This window comes from Halichoerus grypus, chromosome 5 (assembly GCF_964656455.1).
Source record: "Halichoerus grypus chromosome 5, mHalGry1.hap1.1, whole genome shotgun sequence".
NCBI lineage: Eukaryota > Metazoa > Chordata > Mammalia > Carnivora > Phocidae > Halichoerus > Halichoerus grypus.
In genome coordinates, this window is record NC_135716.1 from 157,328,280 (window position 1) to 157,345,718 (window position 17,439).

General features: G+C 54.0%; 1 protein-coding gene across 3 annotated transcripts in view; it reads left to right on the forward strand.

Moving 5' to 3' along the window:
- LOC118542526 (bone morphogenetic protein 8B) overlaps nt 1-17,439 on the forward strand; it is a 33,550-nt gene that overhangs the window by 1,479 nt on the left and 14,632 nt on the right. For 2 of the 3 annotated variants that reach the window (XR_013448233.1, XM_078073347.1), the window contains exons 2-3: nt 14,532-14,721; nt 15,129-15,277. Coding sequence is in view for 2 of the 3 variants with exons in the window: in XM_078073347.1 (XP_077929473.1) it covers nt 14,532-14,721; nt 15,129-15,277 (339 nt within the window). In the remaining variant the exon portion in view is untranslated. The remainder of the gene's footprint in view (nt 1-14,531; nt 14,722-15,128; nt 15,278-17,439) is intronic. The other variant, XM_078073348.1, reaches the window with a different exon arrangement.

Genomic DNA, 17,439 nt, shown 5'->3' on the forward strand with positions numbered 1-17,439 from the left:
TTGTGGTTAGAGTACTCAAAGATGTCTTTCCCGTTACTAAATGCTCTTTAATCTAGTTGTGAATGTCCCCTATCTGCTTTGCTTCCTGTCTGTGGCCAGTGAGGGCCAGGGGTCTGGGCTGGAGCAGACGCCAGACTGGATCTGGGGATTCAAGGACTGCAGCTCAGGCTGAGGTGGGGACAGGACCCTTGCCAAGGCCACCAGCATCCCCTCACCTACAGCCTTACCCCTCCGCACAACCCTGGGAACAGAAATGATACTCATCCCCATCTCCCAGATGAGGACAGTGAAGCTCAGAGAGACAGTGTCATGCCCAGGATAGCACAGCCTCTCCCTGGCCCAGTCAGGACAGGCTCAGGTTGTTTGGCCCTACATCCAGTCCTCAAGGAGGTGGTATTGCTACTGTCAGGAGGGCAGGCTTTCAGGGTGGAGAGAGCTTCCAGAGGGGTTTAGGCAGAGAAACCCAGGGGATGGAGCAACAGCAGGTTTTGTGGGGTTTTCAGCCATTTGCTTCCTCTACTGGGGCAGGGGGAGTGGACAGCCAAGGAGACCTCTGTCCCCCACACCCCAGAGCTGGTGGGTGGCTGAGGTGGGGAGTGAGCAGCAGGAAGTGGCTGTTAACCTCTGCTGAGAGCCGGGTGCCAGGCATAGGACTTGGTCAGTGGGTTCTGAATGCCACCTTCCTGGTTAAGGGCGGGGTGGGAGACTCAGGACAAAAGAGACCATGTGTGGAACTGAGGCTAGAGCCCTGTCCTCAGGACAAGCTGACCTGGGGCTCAGAACCAAGAGGGGTTGTGGACACAGTCAACCTGAGAATGTCCCTAAGGGCAACATCCATTAGAGTGAGTCACTGCCCAGCCAATGTCCTGCTTCCCCAGCATCCCCTGGGTCAAGGCGTGCACAGCCTTGGTGGGAGCTATTGTGAATCCAGCAGCACCCTTAGCTCAGACAAGTCTGATTTCTCTCCCGCCTCTGCTGTGTGACCTTAGGCAAGTCCCTTGCCTTCTTGGAGTCACAGATCCTTCCTTGTAAAATGGGGCTCGTAGAGATCAATGCATCGTCAAGGTTATTGTGTCATTGGTTGATAGATGGGAGGAGCAGAAAGTCAGCCTTCTTGTAGGTGCACCTGGCCTGGTCCTGCCGACCCCAGTCCCTCCCAGCTGCTGCCCAGCCTTGGCTGGGTGTGTTGGGAATGTCCCACACTTCTTATGTGCAACGCAGAAACAGATTTTAAAAGCCAACCAAAAGGTGTCTATACCAATTTCTATTATTTATTTATTTATTTATTTTTAATTTTTTAAAAAGATTATTTGTCAGAGAGAGCGCGAGCACAAGCAGGGGGAACAGCAGGCAGAGGGAGAAGCAGGCTCCCCGCTGAGCAGGGAGCCCCATGTGGGACTCGATCCTAGGATCTGGGGTTCATGACCTGAGCCGAAGGCAGCCGCTTAACCAACTGAGCCACCCAGGCGTCCCTTTACCTATTTTTAGAATAAAAACTAGCACTTGAAGTTCTGTAGCCTGACGAGTCTTTGTTTCATCCATCTAGTAACATGTAAGCTCTTTTACCAGCCCCCTTTTCATGGGCTCAGGGAGGTTAAATGGCCAGCCCAGGGCCACACAGCACATCCATGACATCATCCAGGGCCTGTGGATTCCAGATGTCAGCTTCTTCCCACGCTGTCTGTGCGTGTTTCATTAAGATCTAAGGCCTCGGACGCTGTGGGATTAACAGGCAGATCTTTGTTCCGCGGAAGCCCAGTCTGTGGGCGGGCCCAGCCAGCTGTCAGAAGGGCCTTCTTTATTCTGATGTGCTAATTGCACTAGTAGAACTCTTTCAGTTTGAGTGGTTTTAACTGGTAATTACCTAGGCTGTGGGGGCGGGGGGTGGGGGGTTAGACACCTAGCAGGATTCTTTGCTTGTTTGGAGGCCCAGGCCCCAGGCCCTTGAACCACCACGGAGTCTAATGGTAGAGTCGCTGCGCTATCCGCGCCCACGCCCGGGCTTCGGTACCTGTGTCTCCTGCTCCATCTCTCCTACTGGCCTCATCTGGCTCCCCAGAAGCCAGACCTGGTGCCTGCCAGGCCCCTGAGCACCCACGGCAGCCGGTGGGACCCAGAGGCCGCGGGCCTGTCCCAGGTCTCCGGCCCGCCGGTCAGGCCTCTGTGCCCAAGCAGATGCTTGAGGAAGCCCGTGTCATGGCTGACGGTGTCTCTGTAGGGAGGCCGGGGCTGTGGTCAGAGGTGGGGCCCCTGCCTGGCCTGTCAGTCTCAGACTGTACGCTCTTGGCTCCCCTTGGTCAGGACACGGGAATGGGGGCCGGTACCCATGTGGAGCAGACGGGGTCTGTCCTGGGTGTTCCTGTGCTCAGGGAGAGGAGAGCCCTGAGCTGGGAGGCAACACTCACGTTCTTATACCGCCTGGACCCGCCACGGGTTCCTTCCTGTCCCGAGTCACCTCCCTTCCCTCCCTGGGCCTCTGTTTTCTCGTCCAGTTCACAGCGATGTGTCAGAAAACGAGGGGCCTCTCAGCCCTGACCCCGTGGCCCTGTGTTGGGGACAGCTCCTCACAGCACCACCCCCTGCCCTGGGCTGGAGCGTGGGTCTGACTGGCTGTACCTCGGGCACCTCGGGCCGGCCCAGCCGGTGGTGAGGGAGGAATGAGGCAGGAAGGGCGCGCTCTGCGTGTTCCTTCTGGTCCTTCTCCACCTTGAGTCAGAGGGACAGCAGGTGCCGTGTTCCCAGTTGAGAAACGGAGGCACAAACAGCCCTGCAGGCAGAGGTCTAGCCAGAAATGCACGGAGCCGTCTTCACTGTTGTCCCGACCCTTCTCCGACCAGACTTGCTCCCGAGCCTCGGGCAGCCGAGGACGGGGCTGTGGAACTGAGGTGTTGGACTGGGGAGCGGCAGGGCTTAGTGGAAATGAGGGACCTGGCGCACGTCCTCCTCAGCCCTGTGACCTTGAAGGGGCAATGCTTGGTCTCCATGACCCCAGGGTCACTTTCGTTCTTTTTTTTTTTTCTCTATTTAAAAAGAATTTTTTTTGTTTTTAAAGAGTTTATTTATTTGTCAGAGAGAACGAGCGAGCACAAGCAGGGAGAGCGGCAGGCAGAGCGGGCAGAGGGAGAAGCAGGCTCCCCGCTGAGCAAGGAGCTGACGTGGGGCTCCATCCCAGGACCCTGGGATCATGACCTGAGCCGAAGGCAGACACTCAACGGACTGAGCCACCCAGGTGTCCCTCTTCGGTTCTTTACTAGGGAATTCTTACACTTTTCATGAACTTGCTCAACAAAGAGTCGTGTGGTAGCCGGTCCGTGCCAGGCACAGTCCTAGTTACTGGGATGTGCCAGTGAGCCTAACCAAGTCCCTCCTCGTGGAACCGGCCTTCTGGGGGGAGCAAATAGGAAATGCGTAAACCACAGAGATGGTTGTCGAGTGGTCTAGACGGTGACACCCCCTATCTGGAAGCCAGGAGCAGAGGGACAAGGGGAGGGCAGAGCGGACCTGGGTGGGGGGTTCTGACCTGGGACTCAGACAGAATCTGCATCTTGATGCCGCCGCCTGCTGTGAGTGTGATCTGGGCCTTCCAGGCCACCTCCAGGAGCCACAGTTTCTTCCTCTGTAAAATGGAGGCACTCAGGGTACCCACCCAGCGGGGCTGTTCAGGGACCGTGTGACATGGTTCCTGGTGAGGACCACGTGCCCAGAACCTCTAGGTCTGTGCCTTCATTTGCATCACAGTTATGGTCACATCTATGTTTTGAAAAGAGGAGAGTGAAGCTCAGAGAAGTTAGGTGATTTTCCCAAGGCCACCCAGCAGGTCCGCTCCCTGTCTCCTCTGCTCTTCTATATAGAAGCTGCCTCTCCACCCAGGTGGGGGCCTGGCCCATCATTAGGTGCATTAAGTGTTGCTGAATTGGACGGTCTTGATTGTATGTTGTAAACTGAGAATCTCATTTTAAAAATATCTTTATTGGGGGATTTTATAGAACTCCTGAATGTTCATTGTAAAAAATTTATATCGTATAGATTCCTTGTAGAATTTCATTATAGAAAATCAGACCATATGTTCAGAAACATATAATATGGAAGCCCCTTGTAATCCTCTCTCCATTTCAGAGAAAACCAGCATTTTAATCCTTTGGTGTAGTCTCCCCAGCCAGTCCTGACATTTTATCAATACAGATACTAATATTTTATTATTGTTATTTTTAAAAAAGATTTTATTTATTTATTTGACATAGAGAGACACAGCGAGAGAGGAAACACAAGCAGGGGGAGTGGGAGAAGGAGAAGCAGAGCAGGGAGCCCGATGCGGGGCTCGATCCCAGGAGTCTGGGATCACGACCTGAACCGAAGGCAGACGCTTAACGACTGAGCCACCCAGGCGCCCTTATTATTTTTTTTTTGCAAAATGGGACATAAATGCCTACTGTCTTGCTACTTCATCTTTCATTTAACAGTAAATCCTTTGTCCATCTTAAAAGCTATTAATGTGACCATATGCCCAAAGGTGGCATCTCTTATTAAAAATTAATTTAGCTTTATTGATGTATAATTGACATATAAAATTATTAGATATCTACAGTGTACTATGTGGTGACCTGATACACAGGCATTGTTACAGGATTCTCCCCAGCTAGTTAATTACCACATCCATCACCTCACAGATTTCAGTTATGCACTACTGTGTTATCAACTCTAGTCCTTATATTTTACATTAGGTCCTCAGACCTTATTCATCTTATAGCTGAAAGTTTGTACCCTTTTACCAATCTCTTGCTACATCCCCACCCCCCAGCCCCTGGCACCTATGGCACCTGCTTTTCTACTCTCTATCTCTATGATTCTGACTTTTTTTTTTTTTAAGATTTCACTTAGCATAGCATGATTTCGCCATGCAGTATTTGTCGTTCTCTGTCTGACTTATTTCACTTTGCATAATGCCCTCAAAGTCCAGCCCATGTTGTCACAAATGACACGATTGCCTTCTTTTTCACGACTGAATAATACTCTATCATATGTACATACCGCATCTTTTTTGTCCACGTATCTGTTGATGGACACTTAGGTTGTTTCCATATTGTGGCTGTTCTGAATAATGTGCAGTGAACATGGGAGTGCAGAGATCTCTTTGGGATCCTGTTTTTATTTCCTTTGGATCTATTCTCAGAAGTATGCTTGCTGGATCATATGGTAGTTCTGTTTTCAGTTTTTCAAGGAACCTCCATAATGATTTCCACAGTGGCAGCACCAATTTACATTCTTACCAACAGTGGATAAGCGTTCCCTTTTCTCCACATCCTCACCAACACTTGTTATTTCTTGTCTTCTTGATGATAGCCATTCTACAGGTGTGAGGTATAGCTTATTGTGGTTTTGATTTGCATGTCTCTGATGATGAGTGATGTTGAGCACCTTTTCATCTGTCTGTTGGCCATTTGTATGTCTTCTTTGGAAGAATGTCTATTAAGTTCCTCTGCCCATTTTTAAAGATTTTTTAAAAATTTAGGGGCACCTGGGTAGCTCAGTCGTTAAGCGCCTGCCTTCAGCTCAGGTCATGATCCCAGGGTCCTGGGATCGAGCCCCGCATCGGGCTCCCTGCTCCGCGGGAAGCCTGCTTCTCCCTCTCCCACTCCCCCTGCTTGTGTTCCCTCTCTCGCTGTGTCTCTCTCTGTCAAATAAATAAAATCTTTAAAAAAATAAAATAAAATAAAGATTTTTAAAAAATTTATTTATTTGACAGAGAGCGAGAGAGACAGAGCACAAGCAGGGGGAGCGGCAGGCAGAGGGCAAGGGAGAAGCAGACTCCCCACCGAGCAGGGGCTCCATCCCCTGACCCTGGGATCATGACCTGAGCCAAAGGCAGATGTTTAACTGACCGAGCCACCCAGGTGCCCCTCTCTGCCCATTTTTAAATTGGATTTTTTTTTTTTGCTATTGAGTTGTATGAGTTCCTTATCTATTTTGGATATTAGCTCCTTATCGGATATGTGGTTTGCAAATATTGTCTTCATTTCACAGGTCACTTTTGCATTTTGTTGGTTTTCAAAGGTTTCTCTTTCCAAGAGTTGAAGGTGGTTCTCCTTTCTCTAAAACCCTTTTGGTCCACCAGGATGGTGTCCCCTGTGAATCCCTGATAACTGCCTCCTTCCCCACATCCATCTCCTCAGTGTTTTCTTACCCTTCGGGGGTAAATAACTACTACCACCCCCAGCTGGCAGGGGAGAAAATGGAGTCTCAGGGAGTATAAGTGACTGGCCCCGTTCCTGGGTCTCCAGATCCACAGGGGCAGATGTGAAAAGTGGATCACAGCAGTGAGGAGGCTCGGCCCTGCAGCTGGGAGGCCAGAGTGGTGGGTTATTTTGGAGGAGGACGCACCGGGTTTCGATGCTGGGCTGCCGCTCGAGAGCTGTGAGATGTTGAACAGGTTACTAAGAGTCCCCACAGCTCAGTTTCCTCACCTTTAACATCGGGATAATGTACCTGTGTCGTAGTGCAACACTTAAATAGGTTAAGGCATTTAAACACTTAGCAGGTGCCTGGCAATGCTCAGTAAGAGCAGCCAGCCTTACGCGGGAAGGGCCTGCTGTGTCAATCCGCATTCTCCCTGCCCAGCCTGACCACCGACTTCGGGACCTGCAGCTGAGTGGGAAGGAGCACCATTTCAGCATCGGGCTGCCTGGGTTCAGATCCCCGTTCTGCTGCTTGCCGTTTGTGGTGGCTGCTGTGGTGTTCCCCACGTCTTCTCTTCAGGAGTGAGCCGCCTGGGGGGTGGGCTGCTGACCGCCGAGCCCTTCTCTAGGCGCCCATCAGCTAGTGCACAGGAGCTGCTTACGCCAGGTTAGCCACACTCCTTGGCAGCACCCCACATTTAACGACTGGTTTATGGGGGTATAAGCGTCCAGCCCCCTTGTCTCAAGGAGGGACAGCTCTGAATGGCCCCCAGCCCCAGAGCTCCCTGTGCAGGTGGAATGGGCTGAGGCCTTTGTGGGGTCGCATCACTGTTCAGCTGCACTCAGTCCTGCTCCCTCCATTCCCTACAGAGAGTACTCTCCACCAAACCTCCTGACTCAGAGACTTTTGCTCAGGAAGCCTGACCTAAGATACTGTTTACATGATTTTTGTGTAAATTATGTAATGCTCTGTGCCTTGGTTTCCTCATCTGTAAAATGGGAGAGATAATAGTTCCTGTCTCATAGGATTGCTGTATTAAATGAGTGCTAAAGCAGTGCCTGGTAAATACTCCATAAATGTTAGCTTTGTCTGTTTTTAGTCCAAGGCCAGCTAGTTAGTAACAAGACCAGAAGTAAAACCCGGTAATTTCCTTCAGCTGCTGGCTCTGTGCCCTGAGCAGCGACCTTTTATTCTGAGCAGCCAAGGGCTCTGGATACAGTAGGGGTTCTGGGGAAGCCAAAGACCACAAGACCTGGGTACGGAGAAAGGTGGATTGCTGGGTCTGTGGCCATTCCTTAACAAACACTACTAGGAACCCACTGTGTGCTGTTCCCCTTCCTGGTTATCTCGGGGCCTATTCCAAAGTACAGCCCCAGCCCAAGTTCTGCTCGTTATAGTGGGAAAGATAGGCCCAACTCTGAGAACTCAGTGTAAATTATGGCAAAGCAGGAGGAATGGCCACTCACCCACTCGACAAACAGGAGGAGGACGGTTCAGTATAGCAGAAGACAGACGAGGTCTTCCTCTCATTTTGTGGGAGACAGACAAGGCCAGAAGAAGAGGAGGAAGGGGCTCCTGGATGGAGGACTGAGAAGCCTTGGCAGGAGGTAATATTCATGCTGGACCTTGAAGAAGGGTAGAATTTGGTCAGAAGGAGGTAGGAGGAGATGTTTAGGCGGAGGGGAGGCACGGAGGTGAAAAAGCTCTCGGCGTGTGTTGGAACTCCAGTGCCTCAAGTGAAAATCCACTCAAGACACTTCCCTGCTCTGATTCCTTCTGTGTGTCCCTTCATGCCAGCATTCAAGTTCCTCGAGTCTTGTACTCTGTGTCCAGTGTTCGAGTCCAGCTGAACCACACGGTGTTCCCTTGACATGTCCCCAGTGTGGTGAGGCTGTGAATGAGGGGAAAATACACACTTTGGAGTCAGACATACCTAGACTCTCATCCCACCTTGGGTGCTCCTGTGAACTCATGGAAATCAGTTACCTTCCCTAATCATCCGTGTTTTCATCTATAAAATGGGGTGAATAATGCCTCTTCCACTGAGTTGTTGTGTCCTCCAGCCTGGTTCTCAGTGATCCTGCCTCCTGGTATTCATGCCCTTGTGTAGGTCCCTTCCACACTGTGCCAGTGCTGTTCTGTGTGACCAATAGAACATGACAGTAGTGATGATATGTCACTTCTGAGATTAGGTTATAAAAGACTGCAGCTTCCATCTTGGGTCCTACACCCGGCCACTCTCCACACCACCGCCAGACTGCTGATTCCGGGGGAAGTCATGCTGTGAATGCCATGAGCTACCCCAGGGAGAGGCCAACATAGTGAGGAACAGAAGCCTGCCACCAGCAGCCACATCAGTGAGCTTAGAAGTAGATTTGTTCGTCCCAGTCAGCAACTTGACTCTCACCTCATGAGGGACCCTGAGCCGTACCTACCCCGCTGAGTGCCTAGATTCGTGACCCTCAGAAATACGTGAAATAATAAATGTTTCTTGTTCTAAGCTGCTACATTGGGGTTACTGTGTTACAAATAGCAGTAGATGACTAACAGAGTTAGGTAAGCATTAATAAATGGCGTGTGTAACATGCCCAGTGTGATGCCTGACACAGTTCGGTGCTTAAAAAATGGGAGCTGGCACGTTATTTCCCACCCCTGTACCTTTGCCTCGAATACTCTCTTCCATTTCTGCTTGTCAAAATTCTCCCACCACTTTCAAATATATTTTCTAGAAAAGTGTTCTCTGACCCCTTCTCCCCATGGCACCCTCCATGATTAGAGCCCTCATCCCCCATCCAATGTATTTCTCTTATGATTTGAGTCACTTTCTGCCTGCCTCATTCAGAGCCATGTCTTGCCCCTTTTTCTTGCTCCCTGAGAAACCATGAACGACCTGAGAACAGGGGCCAGATCTGACTCTTCATGGCATCCCCCCTCCCACTGTGCTCCCCAGGCCCTGTGTGGCAGGTGCACAGGGCAGACCAGCAAAGTGAAGGAAGGAGGAACACAGCAGGGAGGCAGGGGCTGAGAGCAGGGGCGGGGGCCTGGGCCTGGTCAGCTGGGGCAGAGCAGGGCCTGCCCTCCCTGTCTTTGTGGAGGCCCACCATGGGTGAACATCTCCCTGGAGGCTTCCCTGGGACCTCCAGTCCTCCCAGGGCCCTGCCTGGAGGAAGGTGGCTTTAGCAGGCATTCTGGAGGGGGGGGGCATTGATAGGAGAACCTCATTAACAGGTGACCCCCCCATCCCGATATCGCCACCTAGAGGGAATCTAGGGCCACTCATGTCACACCATCAAGTCTGAAGGTCCACTGAAAGGGCCCTAACCTGACACGTGACCCCTGGCAAGTCTTTGCCCCTCTGAGCCTCAGTTTCCCCATCTATTCAGGTTTGCCCTGAAGGCCTTTCTGCTCTGACCAAAGAATGTGCCCACCCCTGCCCACTGATGGGGGCTCCTCCAGTGCTGAGGCCCAGGACAGGGAGGTACACCCAATCCACCTCCTCATGGGAACCCATTCCCCACGGGAGAGAGGGATGTGTCACTGTGACCACATCTTTCTGGAAAACTCCCACCGTTCAGTTCTTTCCCCGGATTTGCACTGGGGAATCGTATCCTTGCTCAATCTCCTTGGATCTATTTTTGACCTTGACCAACTTGATGTGGTGGAGTGTGCGGGTGTTCCCTTTTAATTTGGGGTCTAGAGCCATCTGAGGCCTGGACCGGCAATCATGAATGCAGAGCCATTTATGGAAGCAGCTCTTGAAAAAAGTCAGTAATGAAAACTGACTAAAAATACCTTAGAAATGAAGCCTTGGCCTCCTCTGGGCAGCACTGAGATTTCTGGGTGGGAGGAAGAAGCCCTTCAGATGCAGAATTGGTAGGTGATCGTTTTTGCAGCTCCTCCCTGGGCACACACCAGCCACGGAGACCTGGGTCTTGCTTTAGGTCTGAAGGGGGCCCCTCAGCCTTGTCACTAGCAGGACTAGCTGGATGGGACCAGTGCCTCTGCCTCTGGGATGCTGGGGAGCCTGCCCTCCACCTCAGCAGCCTGGCCGTGAAAGGGGGCCAGTCCCACAGCAAAGTGAAAATGTGAGGGCTTCTGGTGGAGACCCGCTGTGCTGTGGAAGCCACTCCCAGACCAGCAGGCTGCCCCACTGTCCTGGGGAGCTTGGGAAGAACCTGCAGACACATCCCCTCTCTGGGCGCCCAGAACAAAAGGAGCTCAATGACAGTCCACTGAGAGCCTCCCGTTTCCACCTCACATGGTGCGGTCCTGCCCTCAATTGCTCACCATCCAGAGGGGCACACTAACCAGAGATGGGGACCCCTGGGACAGGAGAAAGGGAGAGGCCAGCAGGTGAGAGCTGGACTAAGAGGAAAGTAGCCTTTAGATATGGTGGGATGGGGGCGACTCAGGAGAGGGTGCTTTGGGAGGGCGTCCGGAGGAGGGGAGAGGCGTTTGCAGCCAAAAGGCCCAGGAGGCCATGAGGTTGGGCCTGGCCAGCTCAGGGGAACTGGAACCAGAGCTTGGGCTCCTCCTGGGGGCCCTATGGGGCTGGGAAAGGGTTTGAGGGCAGACAGAAGATTCTATTCTCTTAATAGCCACTCTGGGTGGCTTACTTTTGGTCAGAAACAAGACAGATTTAGGTCTTCTGAGTGATTCTAAATTTTGTCCAGGGCACAAAAATAGCCAAAGCTTTTGTTGGTGTAGGACTGGTGGACTCAGGGTGTGGCATCTGGAGATTTAGCCTGTGAGTGGTGCAGGGCCTCAGAGACAGAAAGGTAGAATGTGGATGGTGGTCACAGAAGGTGGAGGCCACCACCTCCCCACAGCAGGCCTTTCTCAAACATGGGATCTGGAGGTTGGTTTATAGGACTGGAGGAGAAGGCTGAGAGTCCTATTAGCACACGTTGGTGATTCATGATTGTTTCTTGTTCCGGAAGCCACATTATGGTGATTCAGAAAGTAAATTCGTTTGCTTCTTCCCCAGACAGAAGGTGGTTCAGTGTTTGATCGTTTTTGGCAGCTTTTATAATTATGTAGAAAATACACATACAGAAAATACACAGAAGTGCCTGTTGAGCCCGGTGTAGCTTGTTACCTGTGCCCAGTGAATGCTTTGTGTGCGGCCCTTCATATTTTGCCAGTGTATCTTTGGGGTTGTTGTGTTAAAGAGTAAATTCATATGTAATTTTGCCAGGGTACTGCAAAAGGATATTGCCAAATTCCTTTCCAACACATTCCTACCAGCGATGTGGGAGAATGTTCTTGTTTGCTCTCACTTATTTCTCAAAGGCCATACTGAGCACCCTATAAAGTACCCTCTCCCCTATTACTTTTGAGCCCATAACCCTCCATATTCCACTCTCAGTGTAAACAGCGTCCCCTGTCTTACTTGTTTTGTTGGTGGTAGTGTTCATATTATGTCTCCCTCATTAGACCATAAACTCCATCAGAACAGTCTCATATATAGTAAGAACTTAATATATTTGTTTATAAATTGAACTTGATAAACTAATGAAAATTAAATGAGCAAAGTAATACATTTATTTAGAAAAAGATCATTCCAAATCTCCCCATGGCTTTGAAATTTCTGACATGGCCTTCTGAGGGCATCACATCTTGGCACAATGTAGGGAGATTGCAAGTCAGGGTCCTCCAGAACTCATGTTGAATGGCTACTCCTCCCAGTCCATTGCCTGGCTGTTTACAAAGCCCTTCCATGGCCCTGTGAGGAAAGCTGGACCGCACCCTGACTCCCCGGAGGAGATGAGGCCGGGGGTAAGTACGTACCTGGTTGGTGCAGGGTCTGGCCTGACCACTGCCACAGCTCCCTGTGCTGCCCTGAGCTGCCTCTTTGGCAAAAGTAGGCTTGGCCTTCACCTGGTTAACAAGGAGGACATAGAGGTGCCAGAAAATGCTTTCCCAGAACATCAACTTTTAGAACATCTTTCTCCTAACTCAGAGCAACAACCACTGAAAAGAGGGCAAATCTTTAGGTTACCTCTTCCCATCCTCCCGAAACTGACCTCAGATAAAGGAGCTTTCTTTACTCTTTACTCTTTACTTTCTTTACAATATCACTAATTTCTGATGAAAAGCATCACTTTCCTAACAGTGTCTCACCTTCTAGTGCTTGCCTGGAACAGCAGGGTGGGCAGTTTCCTGTGCTGAGCTACTGGGTGGTTCATCGAGTTCACAAACCCACAGGGGGAAAGCTGGGACCCGGGGTCAGTTCAGGTGCACAGGGCTCTCCTGACCCCGCGCATGTGGGCCACCCAGGTCAGCAAGGGAGGGAGGCCGCAGAGCGTGGCCCTCCCGTGGAGATGGCGGGTTCGTGGGTTGTTCCCTCGGCCCCCAGATCGGACAGGAAATCAGCGGCAGGCCTGCAGACAGAGATTGCCCGCGGCGCCACTGCCGGCCCGTCAGCCCCACAGCCTTGGGAGCAGATCCGTGTTCGATGCTCTGAGACACCCTTCTTCACGCTCTGGGCCAAACCCTGTCACAGCCACCAGCCTAGACCTATGGCGTCCTGCACGTCCGGGATTCTTACACGGCCACGGAACAGAGGTGGTCTGTGCGGCCCCTGAATCCACAGAAATTGTCACCAAAGCTGTGCGTGTGGGAGTGGGAGTGTGTGTCAGTATTCATGGCACGCGTCCCCGGGTGCGGGGACAGAGCCCCGCTCCACACGATCCCTGCGCGTGCGCGGGAGGACACGGCTCCCACTGGCGACACCGCCTCCCAAGCAGCCTGGCTCCCGGCTGCGCATGCGCTGCGTGTCCAGCACCTGGTAGGCGCGTGGACGTTCTATTTCTCCCGCGCGGTCTGGGGAGGAAAAGCCCACCTCCTCCTGTCAGCGTGTGTGTCCACCGGCCCCGCCCAGCCCAGCTGTTGGCCTGTCCCTCGCTGGACCCGGTCCCCACTGCGAGGACAGGAAGCACTCCCCACATCCGCCTCTGCCACCAGCCTGGTGACTTGTGGTCACTGAGCCCAGTAGCCAGAGAGAGTTTTTAAAAAGACTCACAGACATGTAATTAAAATCTCAGTGTTGGGTTTTGGGGAAGGTGCTGGGCGGCTCCTGCCCCTGCTTTCCGGAAACACAGATTTGCGGCGTTTGAAAGTGACAGGAGGCTAAAGTGAGACGGTACTAAATATACTGTCCTGGGCGTTTCCGGGCAGCGGGGGAAATGTGGGATTGATCCGCCACCCCAGCCTCCTGCCCAGACAGACCAGCCCGGCCACCGGCCCGCCTCGGCTCCCCCTCCAGCCTGTGCATCACCTTCCCCTCCGCCTATCTTCCACCCCCCCAAAACCACATCGTGCCTCTGCTGCCCAGAACCCTGAACCCCACTGGCCAGAGGCACAGCCCGCGCTCCTGGGCCGGAATTCCGCCCTCCAGAGTCAGACCACAGCCAGACTCACTGCCAGTCGCCCACAGCACTGCCAGACGCCCCCGCACTGCACACCTGTGCCTCCGAGGTCCCCTCTGCCTAGAATGTCTTCCCTGCCACCTTCTCCCCCCCCCGCCCCAGAGGACTCTGTCCCCTCCTTCAAGGCCAGTTCAGGTGGCACCTCCCCTGGGAAGCCTGCTCAGATCGCACCCCATCACGGGATCGTCCAGCTTCCCCGGGACCTGACCAGGTGTCACCAGGCGCTGTCACTGCTACCTTGCTCCCTCTTATTCCTTTCCAAGTCTCCCTCTGACCTCCTTGCTCCTTCACCTTGTCCCCAAACAGGACCTGCCATCCTTTCACCTTTTGCTGTCTTTATGGCTGTTGTTTCCCCTGCCTGTGCCGTCTGTCCCTCCGCCCTAGGCCTTTGTTCAGGCTGGCCCTTCCTCTGCAGTGTCCTCCCTTGACGTGGGGGCACATCCACTCTCACCCCTTGAGGCCCAGCCCCAGTGTCAGCTGCAAACGCTTCCTCTCCCCCAGGCTCCTGAGCAGACCCATCGGCAGACTCTGGACAGCCCTGGCCTCAGACTGTACTCGGTTCTGTCCCTGTCCGCCCCCGTGGCCCGTTTCTGCCTTGGGTCTGATGTCAGTCTTCCCAGAGGAGGGACCTGCCCTCTGCCTCATCCTTGGGTCCCAGAGCCAGCAGGGGATGGGTGGGGCAGGCTGGGTTTGGGGCTTGGGGGCCAGAAGCGGAGGCTGCTCTTGCCGGAACCATGGTGTGCCGGGCCCTGTGCCGGACACCTCAGCACACGGCCCCGCCGCGCCCTCTCAGCACGCAGGAGACAGAGCCTGGGCGCAAGCCCCTTTGCAGAGGATGGAGCCGTCCCCACCCAGGTGCCTTGGCCCCCAGCTCCGCCCGGTTCTGCCCAGAGCGTAAGTGACCGGCGGCCCCACTCCGTCTTGCAGTGGAGCGTGACCGCACCCTGGGCCACCAGGAGCCCCACTGGAAGGAGTTCCGCTTCGACCTGACCCAGATCCCAGAGGGCGAGGCAGTCACGGCCGCCGAGTTCCGGATTTACAAGCTGGCCAGCGCCCACCTGCTCAACAGGACCCTGCACGTCAGCATGTTCCAGGTGGTCAGGGAGCAGTCCAACAGGTGCCTGCCCTGCACCCCACCCCCCGAGGAAGCCTGGCCGGGGAGGGGACACTTCCCAGAGGACAGAAGGGGAGCTCCCTGGGGAGCACACCCTCAGAGGCAGAAGGATACTTGGCCGAGGCCTCGTGTCACTGTGGGGAGAGGCCCAGCATCGGTTCTGCCTCACTCCCTGCCCTGCTGTCCTGGCTGTGGGACCTTGGGCGGGTCACTGAGCCCCCGAGCCTCAGTTTCCACATCTGTACTGGGCACAGTAACACCTTCGTACAGTAGATACAGTGAGAGAAGGCACGCGGGGCGCCCAGGCCGAGCCAGGTGGGGTAGGTGCCCCACGCGTGCTCCCCCAGGCGGGCACTGGAAACAAAGGCAGCTGTGCCGGCCCTCAGTTAATTGTTTTTTCGTGTCCACAGGGAGTCTGACTTGTTCTTTTTGGATCTTCAGACGCTCCGAGCTGGGGACGAGGGCTGGCTGGTGCTGGATGTGACAACGGCCAGTGACCGCTGGTTGTTGAGCCGGAACAAGGACCTGGGGCTCCGCCTCTATGTGGAGACTGAAGACGGTAAGGCTCAGGGTTGCGCAGCAGGCCTTCTCCTGGGGGCTCCTCCACGCTGCTGGCACAGAGCCAGCGGCAGCCCCCTCATTTGGCCCTGGAGGCCTGGCCTCGCTCAGCCCAGGGGCTGGGGCGATAATCCCCTACCTACTTTGGGGGCTCAGCGGGGCGCAGAGGGCGAGGTTCCCACAGCGGGAGGCCCCCTACCACAGCGGTCTCCCTCCTCTCCTTTTGCAGAACCAACATTTCAGTCACTAAGAGGGAGTCCGCATTGTCCCTCCCCAAGAGCAGCTGTGTATGTGGGGCGTTTCCGTACTGGGCAGGGCCGAGGGGAGATGGTTACACCCTCAGACTCAGATCAGAGAGGGAGGCCTGGGTTTGAATCCCAGCTCGGCAACACTAACCCAGTGACCTTGGCAGGATACTTACCTTCTAAGCCTCAGTGTCCTCCTCTGTAGAATGAGGATTCACACCTTCATTCATTCCCCAGGTAGCTGGGGGAGAGCCTCCTTTATCGTAGGCAGTGGGGAGGGAGAGCCCAAAGGTGGGCACAGGATGAGTAGATCTGAGCTACAGCAAGGGGCCGCCGTGGCTGGAGCTGGGCGGGCCGGGGCGAGGTGGGAGAGGAGACTGAGAGCTGCAGGGCACACTCTGAGGTGAACCCGGGCCCGGTGTCAGAGTGTTGAGGGTAGCTCCCTGTACTCCACAGCAATGGAGGATGTCAGGATCGGAGTCAGGTTTTTAGAAAAGAGCCCTCTGAGCCACCCCCTCGAGGAGGGCAACACTCACCCCTGGTGTGACCACACGTAGTGACTTGGGCTCCCCAAAAGTACAGTGGAAACAGGGTGGGGGAGGTACGTTCACGGAGGAGAGAGCTGACCGCACGACCTCAGCAGGTGATCAAGGCTCATACGAATGTCCTGTACATGGTGCGTCACCGTGGACATGATGGGGTGGGAAGGACCTTTCATCGCGTCATCTTCCCCCCAAAACCCAGAACCCCATCTAACCGTGAGAAAACATCAGACAAACCCAAATTGAAGGACATGCTACAGAATGCCTGACAAGACTTCTCAAAACTGTCCAGGTCATCAAATACAAAGAAAGTCTGAGATACTGTAACAGCCCAGAGGAGCCTAAGCAGTTGTAACAACGGAATGTGGGATCCGGGATGGGACCCTGGAGGAGGAAAAGGACATTGGGGAAGACCCGTGAGATCCGAATACATCTGTTTAGTTTATCATCAGGCACCAGTGTTGGTTCATTAGTTGTGACAAGTGCCCGGCGCTCACTTCAGTGTTAACATTTCCCGGGGAAACTGGCCCTGGGTGTCTGGGAACTCTCTGTACTGTCCTTGCGGTTTTTCTGTAAATGTCAACTATTGTAAAATAAAACTTAGCATATGTATCCAACAAAGGCTGTGCCCCCTGACATCAGCAGGGACAGTAGTCGCGAGAGCGAAGTCAGAGAGGCCCGGGAGCCACACAGCCTGCAGGGGAGAGTGGGGAGGTGCTTGTTGATAGCAGCAGAAATGGAGAAAAGTGGGTAGAGGAGGAATCATGGAAAACGTGGATTGAGCCAGTGGCCATTTTTAATAGAATCTTTTTTTTTCCTGCTCGAGTAAAAGTAGAGGAGGGGCAGACTTGAGAGAGCCAGCCAAGAGTCCTTTTTTGGCCACGATGTTATTGAGAGCCCTGGTTGACATCCAGATGAAATGTCAGCTCGGACAGGTGAGTGCTGGGGCGCAGGTGTGGGAAGCGCTGACATCTGAGCAGGTCACCCGGGCAGGAGGTGTCAATGGAGAAGGAAGGGGACGGCCCAGAACCCTGGGGCCTTCCATATGGAAAAGGCTGCACAGAAGGGGTTTTGCGGAGGATCTATCCTTCCCACCCATGGGGTTTGGGGCTGGAGACGGTGGCCTTCCCGCCAACCCCTGCGCCCAGGGTCGGTCTTCCCCTCAGTGAGGCCGCCACGGGGCTTCTGTGGGCACTGCTCCTTCCCCATTTGGTCACAAGGTTTGGGTCCCCTGGGCCGGGAGGTGTGGCGCTTCTGGAGCCCCTCGGAGTGTGGAGAGGCCAGGCTGTGGGGGGCCACCTGGTCCCCACGTCATGGCCCCACATGCCCTCCCTGCTCTGGACACGGTGGCTACAGCAGTCTGTCCCCACCGAGTC